This window comes from Biomphalaria glabrata, chromosome 13, assembly GCF_947242115.1.
Source record: "Biomphalaria glabrata chromosome 13, xgBioGlab47.1, whole genome shotgun sequence".
Classification (NCBI taxonomy): Eukaryota; Metazoa; Mollusca; class Gastropoda; family Planorbidae; genus Biomphalaria; species Biomphalaria glabrata.
Window position 1 is genome coordinate 2,858,521 of NC_074723.1, and position 19,554 is coordinate 2,878,074.

General features: G+C 38.4%; 1 protein-coding gene across 1 annotated transcript in view; it reads left to right on the forward strand.

The window, feature by feature from the left end:
* The first annotated feature begins 1,657 nt into the window (after positions 1-1,657).
* The window catches only part of LOC106059672 (metabotropic glutamate receptor 3-like), a 311,145-nt gene continuing 293,248 nt past the window's right edge, over positions 1,658-19,554 (forward strand). Inside the window, exon 1 of the mRNA XM_056009168.1 lies at positions 1,658-2,599. Coding sequence (XP_055865143.1) covers positions 1,885-2,599 — 715 coding nt within the window. The 5' untranslated portion in view covers positions 1,658-1,884. The remainder of the gene's footprint in view (positions 2,600-19,554) is intronic.

The following is a 19,554-nucleotide window of genomic DNA, read 5'->3' on the forward strand; positions in this document are numbered from 1 at the left end:
TTCTCTGTTTCTCTTTATCTTTTCTCTCTCTGTTTCCTCATTTCCCTTTCTCTCTGTTTTTCTCATTCTTGCTATACCCCTCTCCCTCCATCCTTCCTCCCTCCCTCCTATTTTTTCATCTTTCTTACCTTCCAGTTTTTACTCCCTTTCCTCCCATTAAATTTCGCCCTCCTCCTCTTTCACCCTGTTTCTTTCTCTTCTTTCTTTTTCTTTCTTTCTTCTTTGGCTTCTTTCTTTATCTCTTTCCAGTCTCTCTTTATCTTCTTCACGATGTTATCATTATTCTGTAGTTGGCAGTGGTTTTGAAGCAATTATGTTGAAATGACGATCACTTCTTTAATTTGGGGCCCTAACGACTTCTAACGTTACCAGGACTTGTGGCGCCTGCGGGGGACAAAAAAATGTCAAGGGTGGCCAAGTTTCGAAACAAAAAAAAAAAATTGAGAATGAAAGGAATTGGAGAATTTTCGGGAGAAATTTGTACCTTAACAAAGGCACACACACAAAATCTTTTTTTTTTTTTTTTTTTTTTTTTTTTTTTTTTTACAAAATTTTGCAAATTCTTTTTGATTTTTTTGTCTTTTCTTTTTTTTTTTTTTTTTTGTATTAATCTTTTTTTTTAAATTTTGCTGTGCCTCCTCTATACACAAAACTGATCATTGTTAAGAATGGCGATTAAAACTGGAATTAAAATATGACCATCAGTCTGTAGGAGAAAAAGATGGTTTGATGTGTTGTTCATAGATTCGTGATGTTCTTAATCTTACTCTGTAGCTATTGGTTCAGCCACCGCTCAGATTTAATCAGAGGCGTAGCTAAGGTAGGGTGAGGGAGGGGGGGGGGAATTTGAAAAATCTCCACTTGAAGGGGGCCCCCAAATGAGTGGTTTTTTTTTACATTAACAATTAAATATAAAACGCAAAATGCAGGGGCCGCCAAAGAGTTCAAGCCCGCCGCCCCCCCAATTGATGGCTAATTCCTAGCTACGCCACTGGTTTTAATTTAATTGTAAAATACGGTATTTGAAATCGTAAGTATAATACTAATAATAGGTCAAACTCTATATAACATTTCATTGTTCTTATGTCCACAGTAAACCTATTCTTCAACCTCATTCGGAAAACCTACTTTACAACCTCATTCGGAAAACCTACTTTACAACCTCATTAGGAAAACCTACTTTACAACCTCATTAGGAAAACCTACTTTACGACCTAATTAGGAAAACCTACTTTACAACCTCATTAGGAAAACCTACTTTACAACCTCATTAGGAAAACCTACTTTACAACCTCATTCGGAAAACTTACTTTACAACCTCATTCGGAAAACCTACTTTACAACCTCATTCGGAAAACCTACTTTACAACCTCATTCGGAAAACCTTCTATACGACCTCATTTGGAAAACCTACTTTACAGCCTCACTTGGAAAACTTACTTTACAGCCTCATTTGGAAAACCTAATTTACAACCTCATTCGGAAAACCTACTTTACGAGCTCATTTGGAAAACCTACTTTACGAGCTCATTTGGAAAACCTACTTTACGAGCTCATTAGGAAAAGCTATTTTCCAACCTCATTTTGAAAACCTACTTTCCAACTTTGTTTCGAAAGCTCACCTTACAACCGCATTGGGCTACGTTGTAAAAAAAAAACTATAGGCTTGGGATTGTGAATTGAATTCATAAAATTCACATTCATCAAAACTTTTTCTTCTTAAAACATTTAATTCTCAATATTCAACACGCAGAGAATGATCCTATTTGGCAGGAGGACTATGCTCCCTGTAACTTGTATCTGAGTTTTGTGATTAAATTAGGCAATACATTGATATAGACATGCTCATACCGGAAAGTTAAAGGCAAGCAACTGGACTTAAGAATGAAAGCCAAAAAAGGAAAGGGACCATCACTCCAATCAGGGGAGGTAAAGCTTAAACATCAAGGCATGCATAGGCCGTATTCTTTCCATCTCGGCGTCTTCCTGGTGTTTGTCGGAGTAGCCTCTTTGGCAAGCACCTCATTCGCTACCAACTCTTTTCATATGACTTCAACTCCCAGCGACAACTTCAATGGCTACAAATTCCAGGAAAACTTCTTCAAAAATTCCGATCACTTGTTTGAGATGGGGAAAGAGGATGGCGACTCGGGGCGCAGCGGCCGTCACAACACCCGCCGCCATCACCGAAACCCCACCACCAACATCAACGCCCTTACCAAGGCGCGAAAACCAGAATCTGACCTCTTCGCTGAAGGCATGGACGATCTTTTGGTGGAGTCCGACTCCACGGTTCGCTTGGCGCCCAAGCACAACTTAAACTACACCTGGCCTATTAGGGAGCTGGCCAGCTTGGTTGATGGGGATATTACCATCGGCGCCCTGCACATGATCCACGAGAGATCGGAAGAGTACGGCTGTGGGAGGATTATGGACCAGGGAGGGATACAAGCCCTGGAGGTGATGCTGTACACCCTGGACCACATTAATGGGAAGTACGGACAGCCTCTTATTCCAGGAGTACATCTTGGAGTCCTTGCTAAAGACGACTGTGATACGGATATTTACGGCCTAGAACAAGCTTTGGACTTTATACGTGGTAAGTACAGCTTTAAAACTACACAATATATAAAATGAATTTCATCACATCTCTGTCTGTAGGCCCGTCTGGTGCGTTGGTCACCAACCACCTACCACCAGGCGTCTCGGTTCTGGGAGATTCTCTCAAACTGTCCCCACGTCTTGCCTATCTGCTTGGCATCTGCTTCCAAAATCGAGGCGCCATGTATTCTGGGCCTTCCAATCTTCCTTAAGTTTTATGTAAAATATCAGATTCTAAAACACCGAGCAACACCTAAACTGTAAACACCCGAGCAACGCCTAAACACCCGAGCAACGCCTAAACACCGAGCAAGTTCTAAGTTACTTGCCTAGTATAATAACATTTTTGGACTTACTTTTTTATTTCAATGTTTGCTTCTGAAAATACGATTATCGACTAGACCAATATGAATTAACTAAATATTTAGAAAATTCAAAGTCATGATTGAAGCCTTAATCTGTCCTACTTTAGTGCTGAGTATATACTATTCACTGACTACAGGAAATATGTGCCATTGTTTCAAAGTTTGTGCAAAAGTGTAGTACGGATTGCCAGATTTTCCAAAATGTATTTCCCAAAACGTTTGCCAATCTCCCGCTTAGGTCATCACCATCATCGATACAATCCATGTGAGAACTTTGCTGGGTTAAATCCTCCCTTTTAAAAGTCCATAAAACTCTGGTTTGCTGGTTGTTTGCGCTGATGCTATCAGCAGTGTTGATAACTTTGTATTGTTATCGCAGATTCTAGAGTTTCTGCAATCAATTCTCTTTTCATTTGTATTCTAATAAAAAGACATATCGTCCGAAATGCATAAACTGTGTCAATTATTAAAAATCGTGTTGTAGATTTAATTATATTTTTTTTTCAACATCTACTAATCCGATATCTAAACAAGATGAATGTGTTTACATTGGATTACTTGGAATATATTTCAGACAAAATATTTGGACTCGTAGATATTGCCACATATTTACATTTTAATCTTATCAAAGAAACAAGCTCAGGCATGTTTACTTCAGGGAATGTTCCAGATTTTACTGTATGGACTAATGTGTCTTTTTTTTTTCATAAAACATTTCTTGTAATTAACAGCAACACGAATAAGAGCAGTACATACAACCGAGGGTCCCGGGTTCGAATTCTGGTGACGACTGGGATTTTTTATTTCGGGATCCTTGGGCGCTTCTGAGTCCACCCAGCTCTAATGCGTACCTGACATTAGTTGAGGAATAGTGTGGTGCTGGCCACATGACACCCTTGTTAACCGTAGGCCACAGAAACAGATGACCAATACATCATCTGCCCTATAGACCACAAGGTCTGAAAAGGGAACTTTACTTTTATCATACAAGCAGAACGAAATAATCTGTATTGGCCTACCTCATCTGTTACGTAAAAATAAAGCTTAAAACAACATTTTTTTTTCCCAATTATTTAAATTGGTGTTCAGACACAAGAGATTTGCGATTTGTTATCGACTATAAATAATGGTTGAAAGTTTCAGCTTGCTGAAATTGATCCAATAATGAAAAGTTGGAGAAATAACGTGTACAAGATTTTGTACCAGACAGAGCTTTTGATCATATAAGCTTTTGTAAAATACAGCCACATAGAAAAAGAAGGGAAAGCGATTCGGAGAAACTGTGAACGCGGTATTAGGAAACCTGAAGAAAAACGTTTAAAATAAAAAAGTGGAAAGTTGGCAGCAGATTTTTTGAAATAAACTGACAAATGTCCAGAAAACTTTATTGGAAGATCACTGTTGAAAACTATAATATAAGAATTAGTTTTAAAAGCGAAATAATTCCGTAATTTAATTCTACAATGCTGAAAAAATGTGCAATAATTTATCTTAAACCTTTTAAAATAATAATTATTATTATATTGGAAATTTGTCTAGCAGTTGTGCATTACACCAAACAAAAAAAACAACAACATTATAACTATAGAAAACCAAAATACATTCACATCAGAATCACTCATAATTCACATGTGAAATGTTTATATCAGATATTTAAATTGTATTATATGATCTGATGGCTAGGGAAAAAAAGAAGGAGTTTATGTGTTTGTCTTTGCTATCGGTGTCTTGTATCTCTTTTGTGATGGCAAAATATTTAGAAGGTCAACACTTACTGTATTCTGTACACCGGATCCGCTAAAGATACGATAAGATAAGATAAGATAACTTTTATTGATCCAATCAAATGGAAATTCGGTTTGACTACAATTGACAACCTCAGCGTAAATACTATACAATAACAATATAGATGCACAATATAGATGCACAATATAGATGCACATGCGAACGACATTCCCACACTAAACACATACACTCTCATAACCAGCGCTTTATAAATAGACTTCTATGTACTTCTCGAATGTTAATTTTTAATGTTTGTCATCCAGGGTCTATTATTACTGAATGTTTTAATTTTCTTCTTTGGTACAATCATGATTTCACAGAACTGGATGTACGAATTAGCAGTTGTGTTAAGTTCATCTGTCTGGGCAGTTGTTTACAAACATGTCCCAAATCTGTTTGCTCCAGACAACTTTGTAGCTGTAAAGTTAAAAAATATCCTACAACTGAGGAAACTCTGAAATATTATTTTATAACAAAGACATACAACAACAAATTATGTTATAACAGGGTAACATTCTGTTTGACTTCTTTATAACTGACATAGGATGTGCCCATCTTGTTTTCTGAAGTAACGTCTGTATTTTATAAGATAAGATATAGACAAACTATTTTAGAACAGAGAAATATACCTACAGTTTACTTATTAATTCATAATTATGCATTAATACCTTATGACAGATGCATATAAAGGGATGTTATTTCATGATGGATGCATATTTAAAAAACAAAAATCTTGTTCTATTATAGAAGAGTGGTATTTAAAAGCCTATCATGTAAGTTCACTCTGTAAATAGCAGCTCTGTTAATATTCCTAGTCTAAAAATAGCACCGCGTGCCTCAAATGCATTAGCTTACCCCTATCAGATGGCAGCAAAATAAAAAAAAACTTGATAAATGTATTACCAGAGTTGTGATTCTTTATATGAGTATGGTCCCTTGCCTTATGTGTTGTTAGCTTGAATGGCGTCATATGAAGCATCTGATTTAAATATCGCAGCCCAAACCCAATTTAAAAAAAATCTTTTTAACATAATCAACATTTTTTTTATTGATATTTATTTACGATCTTTCTCTGACTCATTCATATGTGAAAGATTTTGATGACAAGGAGTTATAAAGGAGTTTTGTGTATATGTCAATATAAAAATCTTTCTTTTTTTTTTTCTTTACATTTTCTAGTTCCTTTTTGTTTCCTGTACATCTAGGTCTTTTTTTGTTTGTTTACAAAGCTTATCAACTCTGTCTGACTGGTAAAAAGTTTGAGCACGCTATTTCTCCCACACCCAATCTCGGATCAAGCTGAAATTTTGCACAATTATTTCTTTTACCTGACAGCACAAGAATCGATTAAAATAAATAACCAATTAGTAAATTAACTATTGGTAATAAGTTGTTTGGTATCTCGAACAAGGGAAAGAAATTGTACTTGACTGAAGTGGTGGTATTGACCACATTCTGTATGAAGGACGATCGGGACAAGGATTTGAAAGAGAACTGGTTCGTGTGCGGCATTTTGTCTGTCCATGTACGGGGAGAAGGCGACCTTAAAACTCACTGCCCGCTTTCTTTCACGTGCTCTAAGGGAGTAATCTCAGCATGGTTCGTTGCAAATGGGGTTTCTGATTCGGACTGTAGCAAACTTTGACAACTCCTTGAGCCCATTTTGTGACAAACTAGCGAGAGTTAACTTTCTTTAACTCATTAGTAATGCGCTAAAAAAAATAGTTTCGTATTTAGTGGAAATAGAATCCAGTTTTATAAGACTTGACCTATTTTCAAACTTTCCTTTAAAAATCAAGATAGATACGTGTAATAAGAACTAAAAAATCAAGATAGATACGTGTAATAAGAACTAAAAAAATCAAGATAGATACGTGTAATAAGAACTAAAAAATCAATATAGATACGTGTGATAAGAACTAAAAAAATCAAGATAGATGCGTGTAATAAGAACTAAAAAATCAAGATTGATACGTGTAATAAGAACTAAAAAATCAAGATAGATACGTGTATTAAGAACTAAAAAATCAAGATAGATACATGTAATAAGAACTAAAAAATCAAGGTAGATACGTGTAATAAGAACTAAAAAAATCAAGGTAGATACGTGTAATAAGAACTAAAAAATCAAGGTAGATACGTGTAATAAGAACTAAAAAATCAAGATAGATACGTGTAATAAGAACTAAAAAATCAAGATAGATACGTGTAATAAGAACTAAAAAATCAAGGTAGATACGTGTAATAAGAACTAAAGGAACACTGAAGAGTAACCTAAAACAAGGCTTTATTAAACTAGAACGACACATGAACTGACGAAAGAGACTTGGACAGTAGCACACTAAATCAATGTTGTGAACACATTCTCACGACGTTACACAAACATAAACAAATAGTAACTATTTCACCACAAAGTCTTAAACTCATATCCAACTGCAATGGATACAGAGGCGGACATAGGAGGTGGCGAGTGGGGCGATCGGCCCAGGCACCGCGCTTCATAGGGGGCCTCAGATCAAAGATAATCATTTGTCACCATCAGCCCATCTTACAAATATTCGTGGGCTTGGTGTGACACTCGGGCATGGGGCCACGAGCATTGCTAAGGCCGCCTCTGGGGAGAATGGCGGACAGGGCGTTACTATGCTATACCAAGCCGCTTTAGATATAAATGAAACAATCTAAATATAAAAATCCTTTTTAAAAAAACAGAGTTTATCCAAGGGAAAGAACTTCGCACGCACATATTTGTCTCAATAATGTAGAAGTTATTTTCCTTATTTGATATAGTTAATTACCAATACCAATTTGACTAATTGGTTAATTTTAAATTTATTCACGTTTTGTTAAGTATAATAATTTTTTTTTTAAAGTTTCAACTTTAGAATGGTTATCGGAGAAATAACGTGTGTTCACTTATGTAATGGGACGAAATCTTACATATTTAGCCGGAATTTAAAAAGTAATAAATTACCAGTATATTAATTAATTAATTAATTTTTTTTACTGATTCATGTCTCGTCTATCCCAATAATTAATTGTGCAAAGTCTTATCTTGATCCGAGAATGAGTGTTGGGAGAAATAACGTATATAAACTTTTGACCAGACAGACAGATAGACAGACATAGTGAGTTGATATAAGCATTGTAAAAAAAAAACAACAACTGAACAAATAAAAAGAACGATTATGACCTTGGCCCCACCGCTTTTTATTGTCGCAATCCGCCCCTGAGTACATTTTTTTTCTCTTCTCTATGACATTAACAGAGACTAGTTTTGAGATTAGGTCAGAAAACAAATGCGCTAAAAATACGTGCCTGGAAATACTTCAGCTGTATAGGACTTGCGTTCAGACTTGTTCCTAGAACTGGAGATCATCACAGGTCACAGGTAGTGCTCGAACTCTGGACTGACAACAATCCTGAGTGTTTACCACACGACCATTCATCCCTACATCATATATAAAAAAAATTAATTAAAAACAAACAGACTTGCTATTGAGCTCCTTAGCTTCAAGTTAACGACGATGTAACATTAAGACTTTCATCATCTTTCCTCGTCTCCTATTACCCCCCCCCCCCCCTTTCCCCCTCTCAATAGTATATCCATCACGCCCTGGTCAGTGTATTAAAGATTGAAAAAAAAAGGAAGGGAGGAAAAAAAACAACGTATCTCCAGGGAGGTAGGGAGCGAGAGGGACTCTTGTAATCTCCATATTTGTATAAAGGGCTACAATTCTATCCTGCTACCTCGTATTTCCCCCAGACCTTATTGCCAATGTGACAACGCATGCGCAGATATCTGTCTTTGTCTAGTTTTTTCAAATCCATCTCCAGACGTGGACGACGAAATAGGAAAGTGATTGTGGAGGGTGAAAGATGGAGGGGCGGGGGAGGGGGCTGTAATGGGGTAGGTTTTCAGCACAACAGGTGTCTTTGACTAATGGCGGTCGATGACATTTGCTGACCAAAGATGGGCAGTTTCTCTCTTTTTTTTTTTTTTATTGGTAGGATAGGAAGGACTTTTTTTTTTTACCTAGAAAGAACAATGGTATACTGTTACTATATCAGCCAAGATGAGCAGTTCACTCCCGAGCGGGATAGTCTAGTATCATATATCATTTGAAATGTGTTGTTCTATCTCTGGTCTCATTGTAAAAGTGACACCCCCCCCTCTCTCCTCCCCCAGAGGCGGCCTTAGCGATGCGTGGGGCCCTGGGGGAGTATCACATCAATCCAAGAATATTTGTTCGATAAGCTGACAGTTAGAACGTTTCTCATCTCTTGACCCCCCGCCCCCTTTAGGTGGGGGGCCTGCTTGCGGTTGTTCCACTCGCCAGAAACAGCCTTAGCAATGCGGGGGGCCCTGGGAGAGTATCACATCAATCCAAGAATATTTGTACGATAAGCTTACGGTACGAAAGTTTTCCTTCACCTTGGGCCCTCTTAGGTGCGGGGCCTGCTTGCGTTTGTCCCACTCGCCAGAAGCAGCCTTAGCAATGCCTGGGCGAGCGTCATATCAACATTCGTAAGATGGTCTGGCGTGACAAAAGATTACCGCGGGGACCTCTAAGGAGCAGGGCCTTCATGGCTGCCCAAATAGCTACCCCCCCCCCCGCTGAAGCCGCTTCTGCCTCCTTTTTATAATAATCAATCCCAACCCCTCTCTCCCTCTTTTTTTCTATAGTTAATATTCAACAAATATTCGACCATTATTTAGATTAAAATTCATCAAATATTTACGAAAAGGTTGGCAATCAGGTTAAAATCAGAAGAACTTAATTTACTATGTATCAACATTGACCAATCAGATGATGTTAGCTTATATGACACGTGTGTGGGTCTTCTTCCATTTCCCAAATGAAAAGACCCAGATGTTTTTCCAAGGTTGATTTGACCTTCAAAAATTTGTATTTATTTGGTTCAAGATTATGTTTGCTATATAAGTTCAGTAATCGATAGAGAGGCTCAGGTTTTCCGATGTCTCGTATAACAGTGAAGCCACGTGTAGATTCTGAAATAATTATAAGGCGGCTCCGTTATAGGTTTCTACGAGACATTCCCAGATCCTATACTTTTGTCTTTTGAATTGTTGTGTAGTTAAGGATTTTGGGGCGGGGGGGGGGAGTTAGACCTCTTTAGGGGCCCCTGCATTTTGACATTCGACATCATGACGTGAGATAATGGCGTAATATTTAATGTAAAAACACATTTCGGAGACTCATTTGGTTGCAACCCTCAAGTGGGGACCCGGGGGATTTTCAAACTAGGACCCTCCCCCCACCCTAGCTACACCTCTGTTTGTCTGTCAACTTAAAACAAACAATGAACATAAATTAAAAAAAAAATCAATCCCTACTTTAAACAGCTGATAGTAGTCAATGAGGTCTCATTCCATTCGTTTCTTGTGATGCAAAGAGTCGTCCCATTGTGTTTGCACACTTACGATGTTTGAGTCGTTTGCCGCAGTTCCAACAAAAGCCGTGTGGCATCATGTGTAAAAAAAAATTTAGTTGATGAAAAAACTTAAGCCAATATTTTGTTTTAATTTTTAACTTGATTAAACATTTCTGAAGAACTATAACAGTCAAACAAGAGCTTTCACTGTGTTGCAAATTAGATAATGACTTTTTTTTTTTGTTTCTCAAAGATATACATACACTGTCAAATTTTAAAGAATATCGTTAACGCCGATTAAAAAACAAATTATGACATGCACTTTTGTGGTTAATTTTATTGCAATGTCCTCGATTCCGAAGATTAAGGCGGACTGCAGTGTCTTGCAAAGAAACCGGCCATAAACCGGTTGTTTAAAATATTTTTTTTTAAAAAGTGTTTTTGAAATCATCGTTCTCAAGTCCGTCGCTCTCAGTATATACAAACTACTTGTGTATGTAATTGCCGACCAAAAAAAAAAAATCGGACCAATAGGGGCCGCCCTCGAGTTTGTGTGAAATATAAACTTCTTTCGTTAACTTCTTTTCGTTAACGCGGATTAAAAAAAAACGAAATTATGACATGTACCTTGCGGGTCCTTTATTATATTATGGCAATGTCTTCGATTCCGAAGATTAAGAAGGAGCGCACTGGTGCAAAGTCTTGCTAAAAAAACTTGTGTGTGTAATTGCTGATCAATAAAAAATTCAGACAAACAGGGGCCGCCCTCGAGTTTGTGTGAAACATAAACTTCTTTTGTTAACTTCTTTTCGTTAACGCGGATTTAAAAAAAACGAAATTATGACATGTACCTTGCGGGTCCTTTATTATATTATGGCAATGTCTTCGATTCCGAAGATTAAAAAGGAGCGCACTGGTGCAAAGTCTTGGTAAAAAACTTGTGTGTGTAATTGCTAACCAATAACAAATTCAGACAAACAGGGGCCGCCCTCGAGTGTGTGTGAAACATAAACTTCTTTTCATTTCGTTAACGCGGATTTAAAAAAAAATAAAAAATTATGACATGTACCTTGTGGGTCCTTTATTATATGATGGCAGTGTCTTGCAAATAAATTAACCAAAATGGGCACATGGATGTGAAAGTCGCCTTTAACAGATCTCTGTGGAGTAAATTTGTCGCCCTATGCGCTGAACGGAGCTGGAAGACCTAAGTCTAAGTAAGTAAGACCCATCAGACTGGGATGGTCTCTGAAAATGCAAGTTTTTACCAGGGCTTAAGGTAATGAGTGAAGCTTGACGAACCACTCGGCTTCCATGTAATTCTAAATTTGCAGCACTTCGCGAAAGGGTAATTAAATTCATTAAAAGATGCGCAGACGACGACGAAAAGAAATCTATAATCGGCAGACGATGTCGTCTGCAACAGATGCAGATGTAAATGTAAACGCCTGGATCAGTATATAGCCTCGCACAGATGTGTAAACTCGTGCAGAGAGAGACAGACAGACAGACAGACTAATATAATAGAGAGGTAAAGTGTAGGTATACTACAAAGAGAGATTGCGTGTTTGTGTGTGTATATTGGAAAGACAGTGTGTATAACATAGTGAGAGAGTGTTTGACCTTTTTCCACAGTAAAGTTTGCCTATTACGTTTTGTTCACAATTTGTACCACAACAGGGGCCGCCCTCGAGTTTGAGTAAAACACAAACTTCCTTTGTTATCTGGAATTACGCGGGTATACATAATCCCCAATGTTTATTCTGTTTGTTCTCTGATTTTTATGATACAATCGTGCATCTCGTGATGGATGCAACCTAGTCTATAAATACATCCACAGTGTCTCTCTCTCTCTCTTGCATTTAGCAATAAGCGGACTTGTCCAGACGAAATAAGACTTAAATTAACCTTGTCCGCGATTGCGTCGAGGCTAGTGTGAAAGATGGGGGGGGGGGGAGGGGCGGACGGCGCTAGGAGTGGGTGTCGTGGCCGGGGGCTAAACACTTCTCCTGTGTAAAATTACAGAAGATCGCAGGCCTGTCATTCAAACTGAGGAAGGTGATTGTGGAACGCTGGGAAGGAGAGGGGGGTCCATTTCCGGTTCAGACTTTTCATTTGCTTGTCTTTGGAGACAAGCACTTTCGTTTGTCGACGAAGCTGTGGCGTTGGGATAATTGAGATTGAAAGGAGGGGGGGGGGCGCTATAGAAATTTTACAGCCGAAACCCCCCTCCACACTCCTTATTCCAGCGTCATCGCCCAAGACTGCCCCCCTCCCTCTTTCAATACTTCCTCCTTCGATGACCTGGCTATAGTCGTGGCTTTTGCCTCATTTAATTCCATTACCCCTTGACCATAGGGTCGTGTCCTCGCTAGGGACCATGCAATATATACCTGCTTTAGCGTGAAACAGAAGTCCTCTACAATAAGAGTCCGGGATTTCGTATCATCAACGCCTCTCCCTAGGGCAGATAAAGAGAGGCGTCATAGGCAGAGCTCATGTCTTATGAGACACAGCAGATTCCATAGAAGCGATCAGCAGTTCTCATTCACAAATTCCCCCAAGATGCGCACATGCATACAAGCGGATACCCTCACCCCCAACACGCACATAAATACAAATGTCTCTTACAATTTCATTCAGAAGCGATAACGCTCATCTCCTGGGTGTTTGCTAAAGCGAAAGGGCTTTCTGAGCTACCAGGGTGAGGATATTTATTATAGTTCAGTTTATATCTTTTCAGTCTATCTCTTTCAGAAGGCGCGGTGGATAAGTGATAAAGTGCTTGCTTTGCCTCTGAACTGAAGGTTCCGGGTTCAAATCCTTGTGACGACTCGGGATCTTTAGGGCGCCTCTGAGTCCACCCAGCTCTCATGGGCATTAGTTGGGATAAAGTAACCGTGGGCCAGAGAAACAGATGACCTTTACATCATCTGCCACGTAGATCGCAAGGTCTGAAATGGGGAAATTTACAGCGCAGTCAATCAGAACTTGTAAATAATAATAATAAATCTTTTCCTCGGGTCCAAAGCTTAAAAACGAATACAGCATCTCACGTGGCACCGCAGACCTAGCCTTGATCCTTACAGTTTGCCTAATTCAGCGCGGACATTGTCTGCAGGTTGTCAGTTTAGAGTTCTCTTTTTGACGTCTTCGCCTGTCCTTGAAGTAGATCTCCTATGGCCTTGAGCGTATCTCACGCATGCGCCTTGGGAAGACATATCCGGCTTTCTCGTTAGAGAGTCGCCTGCTGCTTTCTTCTGTCCGTTAAACCAAACTTGCGCCAGTGCTGGTCTTTAAGGTGCTACGCCATCACCGCTTCAGCTCACGAGAAAAAGATTTCCTTTATCTTATCTTATCTTATATGATAGAGACGTTACTTCAAAAAAGAAGATGATTACGTCCTACGCGTCATACATTTAGTCATGCATATTAACCAATGACCTAAACTCCGCCAATCACTGGTTTCCTGGCTAGCTCAGGCAACCCATTCCATGCTCTAATAGCGCTAGGGAAGAAGGAGCATTTGTACAAATTTGTCCTAGCATATGGAACGAGGAATGTGCCTTTATCTTTGTGTCTTTCTGAGTATTTTATTAAATTTTGTTTTTGTATTTGAAGATTATGGTTCAGTGTTTTATGTATGATTGCAATTTTACTTTTGAGTCTTCTGTCCTGAAGGCTTTCTAAATTTAGTGGTTTTACTAAAGGTGGTACTCTAGTCCAGCGGTTCTCAAACTTTTAATTCGGCGACCCCTTTTTACAATCCCCAACTCTGCCGCGACCCCCCCCCCGCACACACACACACAGCAATAGAGGAATAGACAAAAACAATTAACTTTTTCGATGGTCTTTGGCGACCCCTGGCAAATCGTAAATCGAGGAGGTCGCGATCCACAGGTTGAGAACCCCTGCTCTAGTCAAATGTGAATATTCGTTTGTTATGAATCTCAAAGCTCTATTTCGTGTCTGTTCCAGTTTCTTAATGGCATACGATCGTCGTCTTTGCGGGATAGGTTGTCATCCCCGAATGTAGATGTCGAACTTTCGCGTTATAAGCGAGACTACTTATCAGCTTATCATCCAGCCAAACGTCTATCTGCACAATTTTTTTTTTTACTTCAGTTTATGTCATAAGTCTTATCACCAAATTCCAGCCTTCTTCTGCCTTTTCACATTCAACTTATACTAGGAATATATAAACGAAAAAAAAATATTTGATTTGAAAATCCTAACTTATATTGCGTGAAAGTGCATTCATTATTTTGAATCAGTACTGTAACTTATAAAATACAGACGTTACTTCAAAAAAAAGATGATTACGTTCTACGCATCATGCATCTAGACTTAAATTCTGCAAAGTCACTGGTTTTTCCTGGCTGGCTCAGGCAACCCATTCCATGCTCTTATAGCACCGTTGAAGAAGGAGTATTTGTACAAATTTGTCATAGCATATGGAACGAGGAACTAATTGTTAATGAGAAAAAATGTAACCAAAATACATGCAGTACCATATAGGTTTGTTATCAATAAAAGAAGTACCGTTAAGTTTATCAGTGGACAGTACTTTTTCAATGTGATATTAGAGCATTTAAAAAATTTGAAAAATCAATTGTATGTATTTTGTCATCTTTATTTTGGAAATGGCGATGTGGTTGAGTAGTTAAAGCGCTTGGCTTACAAACTTGGGGTTCTGGGTTCGAATCTCGGTGAACACTGGGATTTTGAATTTCGGGATTTTTAGGGCTCCCCAGAGTCCACCCAACGCTAATGGGTACCTAGCTTAAGTAGGTTGTTTTGCTGGCCACATGACGTCCTGAGAGAAATACAGATAGAGAAAAGAGAAATAGAGTGAAAAAGAGACATAGAGAGAGACAGAGAGAAAGACAGAATAAGGAGAGAGAGAGAGAAAAAGAGACAGAGAGAGAGAGACTTAGAGAGAAAGACAGATAGAGAAAAGAGAAAGAGAGAGGAAAATAGAAAGGAAGAGAGAAAGAGAGAAAGAAAGAGAGAAAGAGAGAAAGAAAGAGAGAGAGAGAAAAAAAAGGAGAAAGAGAGAGAGAAAGAGTGACATAGAGAGACTGAGACAGAAAGAGAGAGAAAGAGAAAAAGAGAGAGAAAAAAAAGAGACAGAGAGAGAGACTTAGAGAGAAAGACATAGATAAAAGAGAGAGAGAAAAAAAAAAGAGACAGAGAGAGAGACTTAGAGAGAAAGACATAGAGAAAAGAGAAAGAGAGAGAGAGAGAAAGAGAGAGAGAGAGAAAGAGAGAGAGAAAAAAAACAGAAAAAAGAGGAAGAGAGACAGAGAGAAAAAAAGAGATACAGAGAAAAAGAGAGAGAAAAAGAGAGAGGAAAAGAGACAGACTGAGAGAGAAAGACAAATAGAGAAAAAAAAGAGAGAAAGAGAACGAAAGAATGGGCGAAAGAGATAGAAAGAAAGAGAGAGGGAAAGAGAGAGAGAGAGAAAAGAGAGACAGAGTGAAACAGAGTCAATTTTTACTCACTACTGAAGATAATTAAGCCGTAGTCTAAAGGTAACAAGGGTGATCAGGGCTGGCCTGGGTATGAGTGGTCAGGGTTCAACTTTCCTGATAATATTCCATAGCGTAAACACACACCTGGGACACCATCCATACATTCATGACGCAGGAACACACAAAAAATCACAAAGTGTTGTATTTACAAATATGATCTTATGTTTCCACTTTACAAAGCCCGAAAAAAACGAAAACAGCAACTATCCTTTACAATTCCAGAGGAGTATAATGAAATACTGTCTATCAAGGGACCAGGTAGCGATTTCATTAGCAGAATTAACCTACATTTTATTTTCTCTTTAATTTTTTTTTGTTTTATAAATAAGTAGAGCACTGTGGTGTTAGGTCACTGCCTCGTTTTAAATTTAACTTAGTCGCCCCTTCTAATTTTGTTAAGTACACTGTGTCACTGTATATACATTTAGTTTGCGTCATTCGCGGCAACCTTCATGCCTGTTTAATGAAGTTCCACAACTCTTGGGAGACAACTTGACGTCAAAGGCACAGAACGGCGAAGGAGTATGTAAGTTAGTCTCAAGGTAATGGTCATGAAAATAACAATAAAAGGAGATGTTAAAGGTTTAAGCCAGCGGTTCTCAACATTTTTAGGTCGGTGAACCCTTTTTTTTTTTTTTACGATTCTAAAGTATTCGGCGACCCCACAAATCTTAAGTCCAAGTGACTGTGCTTTTCATGATGTTCTAAACCAGGGGTTCTCAAACCTGTGAATCGCTACCCCCTTGGGGGTCGATTGACCATTTGCCGGGGAGTCGCTTAAGACCATCGAAAATAAAATATGGATTGTTATTGTCTACTCTTCTATTGCTGTATGTGTGTGTCGGGGGGGGGGGGGTCGCGGCAGAGTGGGGGATTGTAAAAAGGGTTCGTCGAGCTTAAAAGGTTGAGAACCGCTAAACAGTTCACTTAATGTAAACATTTGATAAGCGTTGCCAAAGGTTTAGGTTTCACCACGAAACAATTGTCACTGTAGTCTTATAAAGAGTTCTCATTATGATAACATTATAAATAAATAAAATTGTGACATGCATTAATTTATTATTCTATTTCGTACTCACCATTTTTATGTTGCATACTCATGTGACTAGTTAAAAAAAAATATTAAAAGAATATAGATGACGTATTGCACTATAAAGCAACAACCCTTATTTTCAATGGTCTTATGCGACCCCTGGCAAATCGTCAGTCGACCCCCAAGGTGTCGCGATTCACAGGTTGAGAACCCCTGCTGTAAGCTAATAACTAATAAGCTAGTTACTGACAGAGAGAGAGAGAGAGAAAGGGAGTGATGTTGAATATGTGAGCAAATAACTGAGAGAGAGAGAGAGAGAGAAAAGAGAGAAAGAGGGAAAGAAAGTGATGTTGAATATGTGAGCAAATAACTGAGATAGAGAGAAAGAGAGAAAGAGAGAAAAAGAGAGAAAGAGAGAAAAAGAGAAAGAGAGAAAGAAAGAGAAAGAGAGAGTGATGTTGAAGATGTGAGCTAATAACTGACAGAAAAAGAGAATGACAGAGAGAAAGAGAGAGAGAAAGAGAGAGAGAGAAAGAGAGAGAGAAAGAGATATTGACGATGTAGACTAATAAACTGGGTGCTGGCTTGGCTGTAATTAGCTGGTAGCATATTAATACCAACGGTATGAATATAATTATCAGTGGGATGGAAGCTTTGGAATTGAAACATGTTGTTTAGGAAGTCTGTCTGTTTGATCTGTGCGTCTAGTGCCAAGATTAAAGACATCTTCTGTTTCAGAGATACATAATTACAAGTGACCTTGGACAGAAGCTTCCAACAAACGAACACAAATTTTTTTTTTCAGTAAAATATTTTTTAAAAAAAATATATATTTATAGAAATAGACTTCAAAAGTATTTATACCAAAGACGCCATTCTGTCCCATCTCAGTCCAAATGTACTGATCTAGAACTATTTGCTCAACTTAGACTGTAATTTTCCTTTAAAATCAAAACTAGACCAAATAAAGTCAGGCCTACGCTTCATTCGACATATTTATGACCGAAATAAACAGAGAAACAGAGAAAAAAATGGAATCATGAATTAAAACAAATATTTTGTCTAATTGTGTTTACAACGGTATGCCCCCTCTCCCTGGCTCTTCTGCACAAAAAGATACACACCGTAGTTCACGTCTTTGGTGAGAGGCAAGTGTGTGTGTCTGTGTGTGTGTCTGTGTGAGGGGTATCTGGAAATTTAGGCACCGGATATTTAGGCACCGGATATTTAGGCACCCGGATATTTAGGCACCCGGAAATTTAGGCACCCGGATAATTAGGCACCCGGAAATTTAGGCACCGGATAATTAGGCACTTTTTGACAAGGCGGAAAATTAGGCACCGGATAATTAGGCACTCTTTAATTAGCGACCTTAATTTTGAAAGTAGTTTTAAAATGTTAACGTATATGTTATCCTTAGGCTATGGGCTATTGGTGACGTTATCAAAAAAATAGCAACCATTCGGTCCCTTGGTTGGCTCTTATCGGCCCGTTTGGACATTTGCCCGAATGCCAATATAGCCATTCCTCCCTGTAACATTACACATCTTTAAGCAGACCTGGCATGTAGACCATTACACATGTTTAACCAGACCAGGCACGCAGACCATTACACACGTTTAACCAGACCTGGCACGTAGACCATTACACATGTTTAACCAGACCTGGCATGTAGACCATTACACATATTTAACCAGACCAGTCATGTAGACCATTACACATGTTTAACCAGACCTGACATTTAGACCATTACACATGTTTAACCAGACCTGACATTTAGACCATTACACATGTTTAACCAGACCTGACATTTAGACCATGACACATGTTTAACCAGACCTGTCATGTAGACCATTACACATGTTTAACCAGACCTGACATTTAGACCATTACACATGTTTAACCAGACCTGGCATGTAGAAAATTACACACGATTACGTAGACCTGGCATATCTATTTCCGAGTATTGACCCAAGTGCTATCTCTCTGTGAACCTTCAGACATTCCTATCGCTGAACACCACTTTGGTGGCACGCGAAGCTCTAATCCTCTTATGCTACAGTCTACTTTGATTTCCCTAAAACATTTATAAGTGAAGAGAAAAAAGCCCGATGTTGTGTCTGTTCTGTTCCTGTAAATAACAGTATCGTTCCGCTTTATTACAGAAGATGTGTTTCACAGAAATGTAGATTATGTGTCATTAAAATTTGGGAGCTTGTAAGGCTGTAAATCACGAACACAATTAATCCAGGATTTTTATTTGGAAATGAACTCGGTGTGTGGGTATTTCTCCCACATTTGGTGTGTGGGTATTTCTCCCAACCCATTCTCAGATCAAGTAGAAACTTTAAACTATCATTTATTGTACCCAGCAAAACATGAACCTATTTAAAAATTAACCGATTTATAAAAAAAAATATTGGTAATTAATTATTTTGTTTGATATCAAATAAGAGAAATGTCTTCTACATTGCCGAGAGATGTAAGGACAGAGTTCTTCCTTAGATAAGCCTTTTTTTTAAAGAATTTTTATAAATTTGCTTGTTAGTTTTAAGTTCCACTTTGGATGTCTTGATTCAGACATTGCCATCTTTCCTCCTACTCTTCTTTCTTGATCTGAAAGTCAAGGATGACCCCCCCCCCACCCTTTTCATACCCACCCCTCATTAAGCTGGTACTTTCTAGACTTTGACTAGTCATGACACGCCTCTGGATAACAAAAAAATCTTCTTTTTGGTGGTGGGCGATGAACTTCGGGAATGGTGAAAGATGGAAATCACAAAGGTCAATCTGGTCTGATCTTGCCAAATCTTGAAAGATTCTTTGGTCAGGGAGCAG